This window comes from Balearica regulorum, chromosome 2 (assembly GCF_011004875.1).
Source record: "Balearica regulorum gibbericeps isolate bBalReg1 chromosome 2, bBalReg1.pri, whole genome shotgun sequence".
Classification (NCBI taxonomy): Eukaryota; Metazoa; Chordata; class Aves; order Gruiformes; family Gruidae; genus Balearica; species Balearica regulorum.
In genome coordinates, this window is record NC_046185.1 from 36,700,127 (window position 1) to 36,717,140 (window position 17,014).

The window sequence follows — 17,014 nt, forward strand, 5'->3', positions numbered from 1 at the left end:
TGGTGACAATATAGGAGCTATATAAAAATCTTTTTTTGGCTAATGACTGCAGGGAGTCCTAGTCACTCATCTGGCAATCTAAGATTTTTTAACACCTGTCTTGTACGTCATAATCAGGGACTTAAAAATATTTTTCGGTTTTACAGCATTTGCGTTACCAACACAAATAAATTTTAAAGCATAACCACTCATTCAGCAGTTTTTTTCTTATGACTGTCTGTTGTAATTTCACAAGGAGGCAGGGAGTATGGATTGTTTGGTTTAACGTTTTCAGCCGTTTTATTTTCTCATATGCTGTCACTGTATGATACTCCCTGAATTGGGAGGAATACTTGTAAGTGTTTAAATCCCACCTCCCCAGTTGAATTTCAAATCCCAAACCTCTTTTGAAAAATGAAAAGACACAACTGATGGGTAAAAATAAGTAACATCTTTTTTAATACGCCTTTCCTTGTTTCAGAGGAAGCCTTTCTGCTTCAGAAACTTGTAATTTTTTTTGTAGTGAGAGAGAGCAGTTCTCTCTGTTTTTGTTAAACTCCTCTCAAACCATTTGCAACTCTGGTTTCTCTTCACATTGCAAAGATTCTATGAAATAGTCTTTGAGCTGGCCAGAAGGCAAGCAAACTGACATTAAATACGATGTTTTTATAAACTCCTCTTTCAGCCCTAAAAGAAGCACTGAGAAACGCAATCGTGAGCAAGAGAATAAATACATAGAAGAACTTGCAGAGCTGATTTTTGCAAATTTTAATGATATTGACAACTTTAACTTTAAACCTGACAAATGTGCAATCTTGAAAGAAACTGTGAAGCAAATTCGTCAGATAAAAGAACAAGGTAAGAAGACATTAATTGACTTTGAATATTTTCTGTGTTGATTATTACTTTATTTTTGGCAAACCCTATAGTCTCTTCAGCTTTTCTGTAGCAAATTCCCAGGTTTTTCATTAATCTGTAATGAAAAATACTGTGATGTCATGTGAACAAAGTGTGGTAAGTATCATATTCAGTATTTTAAAAATAAACTTCACAGAAAATTCAGAAATTGCTGAGAGAGAAAATCAGTCAGTCCACTGTGTGCATCTGATGGAGTTGAAATCAGTTGTGCTTTTACAAAAGTTAAACTAGCAGATGGCTTTGGGGGAAAAATGAAAAGACTACTTAAATACTCTGACATGGATGATGAATCCATGTAAAATAGGAATAAACCAGGAGAGTGGGGTATGAAAGTATTCTGCATCCCCCCTTTTGCTTTCTTTTGTTGATATGAATAGATATTGTGGACTAAATTATCTGCGTCCCTTAAATGATGACATCATATCCTCAACTACAATAGATTTGAAACTATTCTAATCTCTAGATAGGGTCCTGTTATAAACGTAAACCAGAGAACGTGACAGTTTTCTTCCTGTTCTTTGTCTAGAAGATTAGTTTTGTATTTCTTCTCTTTTGATATATTTTTTATTTAAAGAAAAAAAATCTTTTTAGCAACTCCTAAATTTTTGGCGTGGGTTTTGTGGCACAGGTTTTTCTGTGCAGGCGTGGATAGCACTGCAGGTGTTTGGGGCAGATTCAGATTCTTAAAAGTAGGTGCATATTGTTTTTCTTCTAATTTAGAAGATTGCAATGTCTTTATAAAACTGTTTAGAGTGATTCCTTTGGTTTTCGAACACTGTAATTAACATCTTTCACTTCTTCAGTATTCCATTATTTCTGTGGGAAAATAATGCTTACTTTTCCATACTGTATGTGTGAAGTTGTAAAAGTGGAGATTACACGTTGCATAATTTAGATACAGATTTCTCTCTAGAAGAAGTAGGTAAGTAGAGCTGTAGTTTCAGATATCAACCTATTCCAAGCTAAATGGAAAGTGGGAAATGTCAAATTATGTGTCAGCTGCCTCTGAAGTGGCTCTAATTGATTAATCTTTGTGGATGTTCCTATTTATCAGCCTGTTCTATTCTTATTGCTACTAGGTTGTCATAATTTTTTTAATGGATGTTCTGGTGAGGTTGCCATGCCCCATATTAGAAGTATACCTCTTAACCTGGCATGGTGTCCATCATCATTTGGCACCTAGCTGGCTTTTGAGATTTAATTTTTTTTCCTTATTTTCTTTTCTTCTTCCTTTCAGTTTTGTATTTTTGTTATGCTGTCACCAAGAGACACATTATCCTTATCCTTACCTGACAAGGGATAAGGACGAAAAAATAGTGTTTTCCTGGAAGTGGGCACACAGAGAAAAAATTTTTTAAGTCATCTTGGGCCAGAATTGTTCCAGAGCTGAATGTACACTTCATTTTCTAAGCTCATAAAGTTTTATTGCAAAAACAACTGAAAGTACAATTCTAAAGACAAACTAAAATGCTGTGAATACTTTTTATTTCAACATGTAGAAGTAGTTTGCAACCCTTGAGCAATAAAGATACTAAATTACTCTTTATGATGTTGATTTGTTGCACAAGGTTTCTCAGCTGAGAACATTAGACTGTCTGATAACTGTGCAGGTCTTTACATAAAACTCATAGCTGGTCCAGACTAGACTTTAAGCCTCTCTAAGAGACATCGCAAAACACTGACACCTTCAAGGTGGTCATTAATGGCATCTCAGGATGCAGAAACAAAGATTAAAATAATTGAAATTATTCCTTTAATTAAAAAGTTTTAGACCAATTTCTACATCGAAGCTACATCTCTGTTGTTATAGCAACTTTAAAAGGCTTTTTTCCTTTTAAGAAAAAAGTCAAATGACAGCATATTCTGAAATGCAACATTGTTTTGAACAGACATTTCATTAACAAATATCACTGACATATAGTAAACTTTCAAACTTCAGGAACAGTACAGTATACCTATACTTCTGTTGAGGACCACAAAAAAGCTGACCTAAGCAAGGCAAACAGATTGAAGTCCTCATGAGGCTGTTACTGTTGCTGTCTCCTATTTTTTAGGTAGTTTATCACCTCACATTGGGAATCCTGCACTTATATGTATATATTCATTGTTTGAATGCATTAACTTTTAGGTTGTTCCAAATCTTTTTGATTGCTTTTCCACTGCCGAGACGTATTAAAAGACCTTTACAGTGGTGGAACACTTACATTATCTTAACTATATATTTCTAAAATAAAGTCATGAAAATAATACTATACTTGCATAAAGCGCCATGAGACTCAGGTTAAAAATCATATTTTCTTACAGTTAAAATATTTTGTTGATTTTTAGTGTTACACTGAATACCTGTAGGAGAAAACTAAATTAATGTCCTGAAACAGGCAAATTGAGATGGCTCAGGTTTTGCACAGTGGGTCTGCTCTGCATGTTTTTGAAGACAGATTAGATTAAAGTAGTTGAAACTTATTTTACAGTTTTATTACTTAGAAGTTTTAGTCAAAAGGTTGGATTTTTGAAATAAACACTAAAAATTCTTCACAAATTTTCTTCTTCATCTATAAATAGAATTGCACATTAAGGTCGAATCACTTACAAAAGTGCAGTCAGTTATAAATACTTTGCAAAGCCACTGAAAGCAACAAGTTTTATAGCTGCTACTGAGATTCGACAAGGAGACTTTATCCTGGGTTCTAGGAATGGAAACGAGGAAGGAGGAAATATAGATTGATATTCATTTCCCATGTCAAGCTTTCTGGGCTGGTAGTGGAAAAAAGTAATAGATTTTTTACATTGGTAATACTATATAATTTAGTATAATGTTATCCTGATCTCTTTTGTATGCAAATATCTATTTGCAATACTATATCTGTTATCTTTAAATCATTTCCCACAGTATATACTTCAAAGATTCTTTAGTTGTGGTATGTTAGAGATTTGGTTTATTACAATTTGAAAGCAAGTTATAAATATATGCGTGTAACTGAATTCATTAGAAGAATGAAAGATATTTGGAAGATGTAACCATTGCGTGTAGTTTTAATGTGGGTTTTGAAATGTTTTTAGTACTTGGGAAAACGAAGACAAGTTTCTTTACAAAAGCTTAATTTTCTACTCAGGACTTTTACCATACTATCTTACAGTGATTGGACAGAGATTTGTGGCTATCCAGAGGAGATGAAAAATTGTGATTTTAGCATGAAGATGAAACAGAAGTTGTATTCAAGTAAATCTGAAGTGGATACTTCTACTGGGGAGTTGAGACTTGTGTTTCAAGCACTTGGGAAAAAATAATTCAGTTTTTTATTTATAGCATAAAAGTGATATGAAATGGCGGGTTTGTGGTAGTGTTACATGATACTGAAAGTGTAAGCTCTCCTGTTTGCAGTGTATGTTGAATAATAGTCATATATGTTGCAGATGTGTTCATAATGTACACAGATGTGTACAAGCACAGAAAGTTGTGATTTGCATGTGCTTAATTAAAAAAGCTTGTTTTAGGCAAGTGTAAAGACCACTGGGGATATATGTTCCTTTATATGCCAGACAACCAAGAAGCTATAAAGCCATTTGATTGTACTTAAGAAATATATTTAGTAAAATACTGTCTTGATTCATGTTAGGATCCTACCTTATTTTTAAGAAACAACTTCAGCACTTAAGACAGATTCATTTCAGTTGTATAAGTACTGCTGAAAATGTTTTCTCATATCTGAAGACAACAGAATTCTGATGGCAAATGAAAGGAGTCTGGATTCTTTTGTTCCGTAGTTTACAATCAGTTGAACTGTTTCACATCAATCTCATTTGACTTCATACCTGCAGTAGTCCTTTTCCTTGAATCTTGTTATCCCCTTGACTCCTCACTATGTTAGCATTTTTTTTTCTCATTGTTTTTGATTGGTCTGGCCCCCTTTAGCTGATTTTTTTTCCCTTCTAGGTATTAAGCAGGATATAAAAATTAAACCTTTGCCCTTAGTTTAAAGCTCTTTTTATCCATCATGCTAACCTCAGTCTCAGCAGGTAAATAGCTCACATTTTAAAGCAGAGACTATTTGTTACATCACTGCTTGAAGATCTCCTGGTTCTGGCTTTGAAACCACCTTCTCTTCATTATCTAGTTGTGCTTTTACCCTCTTCTCTGGCTATCAGCAATGCAGTAGGTACAGAGAATACTGAAGATCACCTTAAGCTTCTTCAGCAGTTTCTCTAGCTAAGCACTCTCCTCTGACCCCTTCAGTAGAATGTGTCCTGACATCAAGTACAAGATGTGTTGAGTTTTTTTCTCAAGTCCCCTGAGTGCCTTTTATTAAACTCCAGGTCTGTATCTCTTATTTTTCTCCTTCTACTCTCCATACCTTTCTGTTTTGTGGAGTCTTTTTTTTTAGGATGGCATCCACCTGTCTTAGATTCACATACGGTGGGATATAACCTACTGTGCCAAAGTGTCCCCAGATGCGATTTTATGTCTCAGTTCCATTTTCCTGCAGAGTCCAGCTTTTATGTGTCATCAGTTTCTGAAGAGGTTTTGTGTTCTGTAGGTCAGCTTTTCAGTAGTACAGGGAACGGATACCAGGGTGGTGATTTTCAGTTTAGCTGTTAATATACACTTCTGAGTTGTCAGATCTTGTTTTCAGAATAGCCGTACAAGACAGACCTTGGACAGAATGAATCACTGTGTGAAAACTAAACAACATTGAGAGAAGGAGAAGCACTTGGTGAAGACAGATGTGCAAGAACTATGGAACCCATATGAATTAAAAAAGAAGGCTTGTTGTTAATCGTATATCTTCTTTTTCTGGTTTCACATTTGATAGCTAAACCAGTTTTTGCTTCCCCATAGCAGTACTACTTTGTAATCACAGGGTCACTCCGGTAGATGGTTTATTGTTGCCTCCAGCACCAGTATGCAAGTAAAATCGCTTGCTAAAGGAGAACAGCATGGTCTTAAAGCTGTAATGAGGTGTTACTTTGGCTGCTGCTACTTTGAATTTATCAGATCTGAATTTAGATTCATATTTCACAAGGTATTTAAGCAACTGCCTAACTTTAAGCAGATGAGCAATCCCTGTTAAGTCAGTGGAACTACTTAAAGGTTTAAAGTTATGTGCATAAATATCTTACAAAATCAGGATATTAAGACAAGAGAGCATATGCAGACTTGTTTTTTGTTCATTGTTTTTTGCTTTGCAAATGTTTCAGTTGGTCAATTTTACTGTGATTATATTTTTTTATGTTAATCATATTTGAGTTGGCAGGAGATTCAAAATTGATGCCAATTTTTGAATCTTTTTTTTGAAGGAGTTGTCTACGGCTATTATTATTTGTATGTGCTGTACTTTCAGCCTGATAGGATTTTAAGACTGAATTCAGTGTCAGAAGAATTTATGCTGTGAAGCTGAGCAATTTATGCAGAACATTTACAAAAAAATCTATTACTGAATCTGCGTTGCTGTCTCCTCTACCTACAGCTGAGAGTGATGCACTGAAAATGGCTTTGATCTTCCTCCGAACATTGTAAAGCTTTTTGGCTAAATACCCAGTTATGTTGACTTTACTACTTTCATGCCTCCAGAGAACTGCTGATTAACTGAAGAATTTAAACTGGGTTTAGGTAATGCAGACCATCAGTTTCTTTTCTGGCTCTGATGAAAAGTAGTTACTAGCCAGCAGACCCATCAAGTAGGAAATTTCCTGGGGTTTGCTTATTGTACTGAAGTTGCGTATCATGCAGACTACTTCGCTTAGACCTTATCTACACATAAGTTATGTCTTTTTAGCTATACTAATAGTTTTCTCTGGAAGCAGTGTTACAATTTAATTAATTGTGACTTACAAGAAGAGTAGCAGAAGACACCTTGATGACATGTAGCTGTGTCCACACTGGGCTTAAAGTCTTGAGAGAGTTGGGGTTGTTCAGCCTGGAGAGGAGGCGGCTCTGGGGACACCTTATTGAAGCCTTTCAGTATATAAAGGGGGCTTATAAGAAAGAGAGAGACTTTTTGCTGAGGCCTGTAGTGAACAGGACAAGGGGCAATGGTTTTAAGCTGAAAGAGGTTAGATTTAGATTGGACATAAGGAAGAAATTTTTTACGGTAAGGGTGGTGAGGCACTGGAACAGGTTGCCCTGAGAAGCTGTGGATGCCCCATCCCTGGAAGTGTTCAAGGCCAGGTTGGATGGGGCTTTTAGCAACTTGATCTAGTGGAAGATGTCCCTGCCCATGGCAGGGCAGGGTGGACTATATGATCTTTAAAGCTCCCTTCCAACCCGAACCATTCTGCTTTAGCAGGGGGGTTGGACTAGATGATCTCCAGAGGTCCCTTCCAACCCCTACCGTTCTGTGATTCTGTGATTCTGTAAGCATCATAAAGGCATTTAGCATTTTATATTTGGGAAAAAAATAAAATACAGGCTGACATCCAGCCCTCCACAATATGAACTGAGCTCTTGAGTCTAGTGTTTCTCACCAGCTACTCTGTCTTCAGAGGTGTCTAATCAATAAGCAATACAGACTTTAGGTGACAAAGAAGAAATACTGAGTTTAGGTGATAAAGAAGAAATACTGAGTTTAGGTGCTAAAGAAGAATTGGGGGCTGCTGATTTGAGTCTTAATGTTAGTGTTTGTAATCTCTTATTGCTGGAGGGTATGCAGTGTAAAAGGTGCTGACTGTAGAACACCAGGGCTTGCTGTGTGCTTTAAATTAGTAAATGCAACATACTAATCTCAGCAGCATGTAAAGCAAGTAAATGAAGAAGGAGACTTCACGTTACCTTGCCAGTCTCTGTGGAGCTTAATTTATGGAATAGCAAATTAATTTACTGAGAGTAGTGATGATACTTCAGTCAAAATAAGATCATCTATTATAAGGAACCTAGCTTTTGTCACTCAGCTTTTATCTTTTCTTTCTAAAGACTGCAGCCTGAAAAGTGATAATATAATATTTACTCACAATAGGGTGCAATGCCTTTCATACCGTGTTTGAATCCTGAAAACCTGTGGATTCACAGCACATTAAAGAGGTATTGATCAAAGGCTCCTCTGTGTTCAAACTAGAACCAAGATAATTGCATCTGTTCCAAGTCATGCATTTTGTTATTTCTGTAAAAGATTCTACGTATGGACAACTGCACAGTTAGTTAGAAATAGGGGTCCTTGAATGCAAAATGACTGAGGATATGAAAAACAATTACTGCTTCAGCTTTCAGTTTCTTTTATGAAAATCCACAATGTGCAACTGGGGAAGAACATAGACTGGAGTTTGAGGGATGACGTGGCAAGTGATCAGTTACTTGCTCTGTCATGTACACTGTTGAGCTCCTAGTGAATGTCCTCAGACAGATGGTTAGAGAGCCAAGACATATATGCCTTGTTTCCTTTCATCATTAAAGTGTGTTGGCACATCTATATGTACTTTACTAGACAATGAGTGCTCTTGTGTGTGTACTTACATACACACATACTCTCCCTCTGAAAGCAAACCACTCTTCTTTAGCTCACACAAGATCAGAGCAAATGTCAGAAGATGAAGACAGAAAAGTACATAAATTTAAGTTCTGCTAAAGTAGAAAACTTTCAAAATAGATACTCCATAACTGGAGATGCTCCAGATACTGCCATGTTGTCTGAAGTAGCATCCATGTGCCCCTTTGGAAGAAGCAGCAGGGTGGTACCTCTGGTGACTGAGGCTGTATTCGTCTTGAATCAGGAAGGAATGTCCCTGCAAACCTTGCTTTGCTTGCCGAGGCAAAGCAAAATGGACCTACGCTGTGTGCATGCCGCAGAGGACTCTAACAGGCAAAGGCAGGATACGGCCTAACAACCGGAATCTGTGGCCAAAGCCAACTCATATGTAAGATGCAGATTCTTAGTGGAAAGTTAATTGAAATTTGAAGCAACTTAATGAAGAAATTGGTAGGTTCTGTCAGGCCTCCTGAACAGATTTTAATGTCCTTCAAAATATACATTGTAATTCAGTGGAGGTTCTTGGCATGATGCAGGAGTCACTTGGTGAAATATTTTGGGATGGGTTACAGAGATCCAGCTAGACAGTTAGAGTGCTCCCTCATCATCTTAAGACGTGTGAGCATGAAGAGCACTAGACTTTTACTGGTACTTTTTCTTCTGAGGCACAGTTTCCTAGAAAGACTTGGAACAACCTGCAGTTCCCATGATCCTTCTGAGGGAGATGCCTTCCAGACACAGGTTATTCTATGTCAAATTAAGTCTGGGCCTATGTTCAACATTGAAGAGGAAGTGTGCTCAAATATAACAATTGATTCACTTGGAAATGAAAAAAAAAAAAGAAGAGGAAGACATGTCAAGGTTGTAAATTCTAAATATAGATCGGAAAACTCAGAGGGACCCTCATTTAGATTTTTCTTGGTTTGTTTGTTTTGGTGTGGGGTGGAGAAATATCAAAGTATTTTGTGCCAATAACATAAAATTCTTCCTGTCTTCCTTCTTTTCTAGAAAACCTTTTACCTCCTTAGCTTGGAGGAAATATTTGAACGTTTGAGTTTATTTTTCTATCTTTAGTTATTTCTTAATATCCCCCTTGACTTTTCTGAACACAATACTCACTATCGCTAGCTCTCAAAAGTGGTGTTTTATGTAGAATGGATTTTCTTTGTATTTCAGCCTTTGCTGTTTTCTTTTCTCTCCTTTTTAATAATTGTCCTGCGTTTTTTTTTTCCATTTCTTCCCCAGTTACACTCTCTCTTGCATTCAGTGCAGCTTTAGCTGTAGTTTTGGGACAGCATCTCGGTACCTGTGATAGTTTTTATTCCATTCCCTGTTATCTCTCTGATACTGTTTTTTCTCTTACGCTGCAGTAAGAAATCATCAAATCATTTTAGGGACTGTGACAGAACTTACTAATAAATCGTTGAGTGTTACACTGGTCAATATCAAGGAGTATTGTGATTACCATTAAACTTGGAAGTTGAGTCACCATCTGTCTAACTGCTAGAGATGCTGATTTTAACTGGACATTATACTACAGCTTGTCAGGCCATTGTACTTAATGTTCAAAATATAATTACATGTTTGCAGTTGGCAATCTAAAATGTAAAGATGTCCAGTAAGCTTTTTTTTTGTTGTTGCATTGCTGTGTCAGTGATACAGGCAGAGAAGCCAGTCCATGAAACCTTCATTAAATATAACTGAGGGAGGATATTGACTTTCTGAGGGTCGTCGTGTAAGAATACTCTTCCTTTCCCTGAGCTCTATGATGGTTGTGGGCATTGTTCTTTCTTTCTGTGAAGCTCAGACAAGGAGCACATATGCTTTATCTCGACAGCTTAAACCCTTTCCAAAGGTGGGAGTTTGGTTTCTTTTGTTGTTGTTTGTTTGGTTGTTTTTTTTAATAAGGACTTTGGCCTGGATCTACTGATGACTTAGAATTTAGATACTTAGCTCAAAAGCTTGTACCCTTAAATGTTTAGGCCGAGGCAGACCCATAATCCTGTGGAAATAACAACTATTATTTAAAAGGTCTCACCTGTTGGTGCTCTAATGGGTGAAGTGAGGAGCAGGCACCCATGCTCCTTTTTGCAAGCGAGTAAGTAAATTGCAGACTGGAGAAAAAGGTTCAGGACTATCACTTCTAGCTGGATGCACAGGTTTGGCGACAGACCTGCATTACCAGCCTTCGTGCCAAGGAGGGACACGACTGAAGTCAGACCTTAATCTTCAACGTTTCCTGGCTAAAGCCAGATGTGTTCAGCATACCCAATGCGACGATTGCCAAACGGGGACACCTCGCTCCCAGCCTGCGCCGTGTCAGGAGCTTGGGGCTGGGGAAGAGCAGCGAGGCTCCAGAGCCGGCTACGCTACGGCAGCACCCACCGTCACGACATGGAGCATCCTTTCCAATGAGCGGCTAGTTGCCTGCGGTTAAGGGAACTGTTCTTAAGGCAGGTCAAAGTTTCTTCTTGGAGGGGAACTGATAAAGCTTACTGAGAAAATGGAGAAAGCAGTACTGTTTGTGTTTAATTATATTTCTGTTTATGGGTTATACTGACTTATTTAGGTCCTGATCACTACTTCATGACTAAAATAGAGAACAAGAAATGATAATGCCTAATTAATTAAGTTGTAAGTATGGTTCAGTCTGTTGAAGGGAGCCCATTTGTACCTCTCAGTTCTATTAGCAGGCATTTTAAAATGTGACAGAACAAATTAATGTAATTGAGATTAAAAGTGATTTTGTCTGGATGTAAATCTTAGCAACGCGATAAGCCAAACTTTTCTAGGGTAATGAAAAAAGATCTTTTAATTTTAGAGAATATCTTAAACGATACGTGTTAATAGTCATTACCATCCTTCTAACAGCCGTGCTGTAGTCATAATGCACCTGAAGTAATGTAGCCACTGTTGAAATATATGAAGTGAATCTTAAACACAGTTTCATAAAAGATTTGGATTAAAAAATTCCTTTGAGTAACTAACATGCAGAAGTAAACAGGTTCTTTAAGGAAACTTTTGTTTTTTCCTTCAGCTTTCCTTGCAGTAATAGGAACAGTTCTAAATTGACTTAAATGTTTGCTTGAGGCCTGTGATGGTGGGTTAGACAAGCAAGAAGAGGGGCCCCAGCTTCTATTTCTGAACACTGAGCTATTATAGGAAGAAAACTTTACTTGTCCTTAATGATTTAGAGCTTTTTTGTAAAAGATTTATCTACTATAATCTGGACTATTAGAAGCAGTAGGAGCCCTGTTATCCATGTTAGCATGGACACATTAAATTAAACTTGTTTCTGTTCTTCCTTAGCTGTCTTCAATTATCTGTGCTCCATTTTGGCCTACGCTTTATTATGGAAATTTTTTTCCTTCATGGGCTCACAGGGAGCTGAGCCCATGAACCATCATATTTCTTTTTGGTGTGCCATATTAGGTCTCTTGAAAACTTTTGCAGTCATCGATGGCAATTTATAAAAAGCAAAAAGATCTTTGCCTCTTGTTGTGATGATCTGGTGTGTCACAAAGATTTATCATCAGCATCCTAAATAAAGAAGATATTTAGTAATCACGGCGATGTGGCATTCGAAGAAAGGGAGTCATCTGTTTCCTTTTAACAGTTGGTTGAGTACTTAAGAGAGAGGCTTCAAGAAATGGAGTCTGGCTAGATTAATATTCCTTTGCAGTATGTTATTTTGGCCTAAGTTTTGGAAACCTATAAGTTTAATTAGCTTGGCAATTGCGTTTGCAGATTCTAGTCTAAAGAGCGTTAATCCTTGTATCTTTATTTTCAAAATCTTGCCTGTGTTTTTATGCATCAAAGAACCAACTGGAGAGCTGTTAACTTTTGTGAAAGCAATATATTATTTCTGAGACAGTGATGGAGCCCGGTTTTGAACAAAATTATGAGATCCTGCCATGTTTCTTGTCTTTGAAAACATCAGCTCAGCCAAAATGTTAAAGAACATCGGGCTCCCACCATTTAGACATTCATATTAATGCTAGTTTTAGAGATGAATTATCAAAACAAGATGAGGTTACTCATTAAGTAAATATCTAACACTTATAAAATTGTAAATGCCAAAAAATACAGTAAAATTTTCTGTCCCAATTCAGTACATACCAAAGAAAATAATTACTTTGTTAAACTGACTGATGCCAAATATTTGTATTTACTATTTCAGTGCAGAGGTCAGTTAGCTTGGCTCTTTCTTTTGATATTCAGCCATATTAGTGTAACAGATTTTAAGTCAACATTGATGGATGCATGGTGTTTGTTATCATGTACAGTCGAGTAGTTTATATGAATGTTTTGAAGTCATCTAAATATCAACAGAGGCAAAACCATTTCCTGGATATGTGTTTGTGTATACAGCTACAGATACATGTATTTGAATCTGCTTCTCTGATTCCAGAATAGCATAATAAGTGACTGATTAAATTGAGAGTATTTTGGGGTAAGGCACCAATAGCCAGTGTACTTGATCTGCCATGTGTACTCCTTTGTTGTCTAAGTACTGTATTTTGGGCACTTATAAAATATTTTAAATTACACCACAACCAGTCAGAGATTTGAGACTATACCGCTTACTGCATGTTCCTACGAAGTGTAAATGAAAAAAAAAAAAAGCCCCAAACCGCCAACATTTATAAAAGCATTTTAAACCAGTGAAAATTATAAATTCTCAGCACCATCCTGGATTTTGGCCTTTTGATAGGGAAGTGTCCTGGGCAGGCAGCATCTTTGATGATTAATTTATTTATCCTCTTTCTCTAGACAATCAGTATACACTGGAAAGATAGTGTTAGTGGTCTTTTTGGAGAAAAGAGAATATAGCTTAAAAACACAGGAATACACACACACATTTGATTTGACAGTTTGCAAGTTAAGCTCACCATTTCATTTTATATAAAAGCATATGTTGAATGTACTCAAATATTTTAATAAGCTAAGACCTGTCTAAAAATTCTGCAGGAATAAAACTACACCCAGTTATATTCCTTCCACTTTTTTTGAAAACTTAGTGGAAAAGGTCAACGTTGCAGCATGTCTGGGGGGTCAACAGGTGAAGGTTGTGATGGAAGCTTAATTCCACATTCAGAGATCTTAATGAAAAACAACTTTCCACTCACAATGTGGTAGTTTGACATATCCTGGCAGTTTAAAATGAGGCATGGAGTGAGAAATAGTTTCTAGATCCAATGTTGCTTTTATTCTTAATTTGGATTTCACTTAAATGGTAGGATGGCAGTTGTCCTTCTGTGTCTTTACTGATAAATAAAAATCCTAGAAATAATCTCAGCAGGGAAATTGTTTTACTTGCTGTGTTGTTTTGTATTTTTACTGTGTGCTGGGGATGGATCAAGTTGTTGAGGATTGGGGGGGGGGGGGGGGGGGGGGGTGTCGTGTTGTAATTCTGGATTTTGCTTCAGTCCCCAGTCTTTAACCTACCAGAAACTAGTGACCTCCTGAGGTTGTCGCAGACGTGACTAATCTGTACCACTGCATTAAGCAGATAAATGTGGGAATAGTAAGTGCACATTTCTGCAAATAACGCTATTTTTGTAAAGAACATTGTCACTTTTAGTTGGCGCTGTTAAACCCAAGAGCTGGCAATCTTCAGGGAAGCTGTTTAAGTGTATTTACGGAGGGTGAGACTCAGGCTCAGTGCTCTGAATGGAGCCATGTGCCGGGACCATGGCACTGCCGTACCCCGGCTCACAGCGCTTGGATCCCGCTGCTCCTGGGGCGAGGGGAGAGGAGGAGTTGCTTCCACTGCTGGCTCCTCTCCTCTTCCTCGCTTTCAATAAGTAGACCGTTGAGTTTCACAATCATGAGGGAAAAAAAGGGATTGTAGATGTGACAACAGAAAACACAGGGAAAATGAGAATGGGGAAGAGAAGAAACCGAGAAAAAGGTAGTGAGTGAAGTGTGTATTATTTAGCAAAAATGCATGCAGAGATACGAGGCTTCTTTCTGTCCAGCAGTTAAATATTATTCTTCGTGAGTTGAATTTCATGATTTTTGTCCTTGACAGCCTGATTCTTTGCCAGTTTAACTGAGCCAGGGGTGATTATTTCTCAGGCACTACTTCTTACAGAAGTTGTATTGGATGACAAAAATGCTGACTTGTACAAAAAAAGAACAGTGGAGAAATGTCAAAATTATTAAGAGAAATGAAACTAGTATTAATTTTATATGTTATTAGCTCCATTTGTTTCTATTCCTAAATCCGTCATGGTTTGTCAGTGCTTATTTTACTTTCAGTGTCTGTCAAAATTTTATACACTGGCTACTGTTAGTGAATTTTCTAAGAGCAGGCATCACTCCAAGCTTGAAAAGCTCCACAAATGTTTACCTATATTTGGTGGTTTGGTGAGAATACAAAGCCTTTCATAGAGCTAGTGTCTTACTGATGCTTCTTTGCAGTGGGAAGGTTGGGACAGGTATGTGTGGGACCGGAGAGCAGCTGCGCCCATTAGAAGTTGAAAACCCTGCGAAGAAGAAAATACTGTGTTGTAAGTGCTGTTACTCGTGAGCGAGTAATTGAGCTTACAGCTTTCCAAGGGCTTTTAGCTTGAGCCCTGGGGTCGTTTGCCATTGAAGTGAGCTTCCACCAGCAGTAGTAAATATGGAGCTAAACCATGTGAGTGTGATGAGTGGAGTGGGGCACGGGCACACGAGCGGGGCCGAGTGGGCAGCTGGGCGCACGACCCTTTCCGACAGAAGGGGGGCCGAGCCATGCTAACAAGAGGGTTGTGTGTCGGGGAGCTGGGCAAAGCTGTGCTCTTAGATGGCTCGCAGTGAATAAATGTGCTGAGAAAAAGTGCAGCTGTGCTTTTTTAATATGCACTGCAGGAGATTTCAGCAGCTTGATGATATATCGTGCATTGATGTTGAGAAGATAAACACATTTGGAGAGCACAGGAAGGCCTTGTGTTTTTATGTTAGCAGAATGCTTCCTAATGAATAAGAACGTGCTGCTGGCTTCACAGAGCCATATGGCAGCTTTTCTAATTTTAGTTCGGTGCAGATGCATAATTCTCCCTTGTTTTACCTCCTAAAACCTTCCTGAGATGTTGCATGGTTTTTCCTGTAAGACTTGATCTACAGTTTCTGGGGGGAAAAAAATGTATTCAAGAGTCTAATAGCTTCTTTGCTCTGGACAGATGTATGCTGTGTGATGAAAGAGCAACCTCACTACATAATCACTTCCCTAAAATAGTAGCTAACTTTATTCACAGGGATGGGATAAGCTGGTCTTAAAATTGATTGCTGAAATAGTTGCTGTTTCTTAGGCACCGGTCTTTTGAAAAATTACTTGCTTTCAGGGAGGAAAAACAACTTGTGTCAAGGCAATGGGAACTGGGTTAGAAGCGTGCATGTGGATATCAAGTTCCATGTGAGCCATGGATCGTAGTGCTTTCAATTACGCAGCTACAAGGCAGAGCTGCTTTCCCTGTGGTTAACCAAGCATCAAAATAACTTACACGTTCTTCGCTGCTTTGCTTCATCATGTGTAGTGATCCAAAACTGCTCACATTACCAAATACAAGCTTTCTTTTTATGTTGGTTTTTTTTCTGGTTTTTATTCAAGTTTATACATTTGAAGGTACTTTTTGTATAGCCCTATTCATGTTAAAAAGCTCTTGTCCGTTACCACAGTCAATATCATTCCTTAGCAATAGTCAGACACAGATGTTACTAAATCTAACACTTAAAACTGTAATGTCAACTAAAATTTAGCCATTTGCTAACATTAGGTTTTAATAATGTATCTACCCTTATCTTTGTCCAGTTACATACTTTTATTGTTTCCTCGATTGATTGTTTGGATTTTATTTTTATTCGGCAATTTAGGAGAGATCAGAAGGACCATGTACGGAAGCTTACTCACAGATATGAATGAGGCAAGACAAAAGTAGTTGACTAATGCATACCAAAAATGGAGAAGATAAGTTGTTTTCGAGACAGTTGCAGTGTAAAATTTAATTGCAAGTTTAAACATTGTATAGCATTTACAATGACTTTCAAGTGATGTTGCTGTTACTGTTATAAGGATCTTTCTTGATTCGTGTTATTTCTCTAATGTGCAGATTTGAGCTTTCTAGTATCCCTTATAATAAATCTCTTTGCTTCTACTTTTTACCTATTATTATATAAATGAAGGTATATGATTTGAGACGGGTGTGACATTTCAATAGCAATTCCAGAAAATTATGAAGAACAGGAATTATATGGGGCACCTGAGAAAACCTGTGTTAACCAGTATTGGATAATAAATTTGATTCTGCCGGTTACGGGTTGGTTTTTTTCTTGACTTCTTTCTTCAGCAGGTTGTAGAGCATGGGTGCTGCCCTGTCCTGGGGTTTGCCAGTGTCTCTCTTTTGATCCTCTTGTTCTATGAAGAACCTTAAGTTTTTCTCGTACGAAAAAACCCTAAATATGTCCTGATGCAGATTTTCTCTTTCAGATTATGCTTCATCTTTTTGCAATCCCTACAGAGGCTATGGTTTTGCTCTTTACTTCGAAAATGTTTTGCTTTTGCAGAGAGCATCAAGGGGGAAATATTTCTATAGCCCGTTTCATTAAGGAAGTTGGAGTAGAGCTTGAATACAGACGAGGAGAGCTTTTCGGGTGGCTCAGCTGGTCCTGCCTGACCA

The 17,014-nt window shown here is 37.6% G+C and overlaps 1 protein-coding gene across 5 annotated transcripts in view; it reads left to right on the forward strand.

The window, feature by feature from the left end:
- The window catches only part of NCOA2 (nuclear receptor coactivator 2), a 193,559-nt gene that overhangs the window by 116,670 nt on the left and 59,875 nt on the right, over positions 1-17,014 (forward strand). For all 5 annotated transcript variants that reach the window (XM_075743910.1, XM_075743909.1, XM_075743911.1 and 2 more), the window contains one exon: positions 665-837. In XM_075743910.1, the coding sequence (XP_075600025.1) occupies positions 665-837 (173 nt within the window). The remainder of the gene's footprint in view (positions 1-664; positions 838-17,014) is intronic.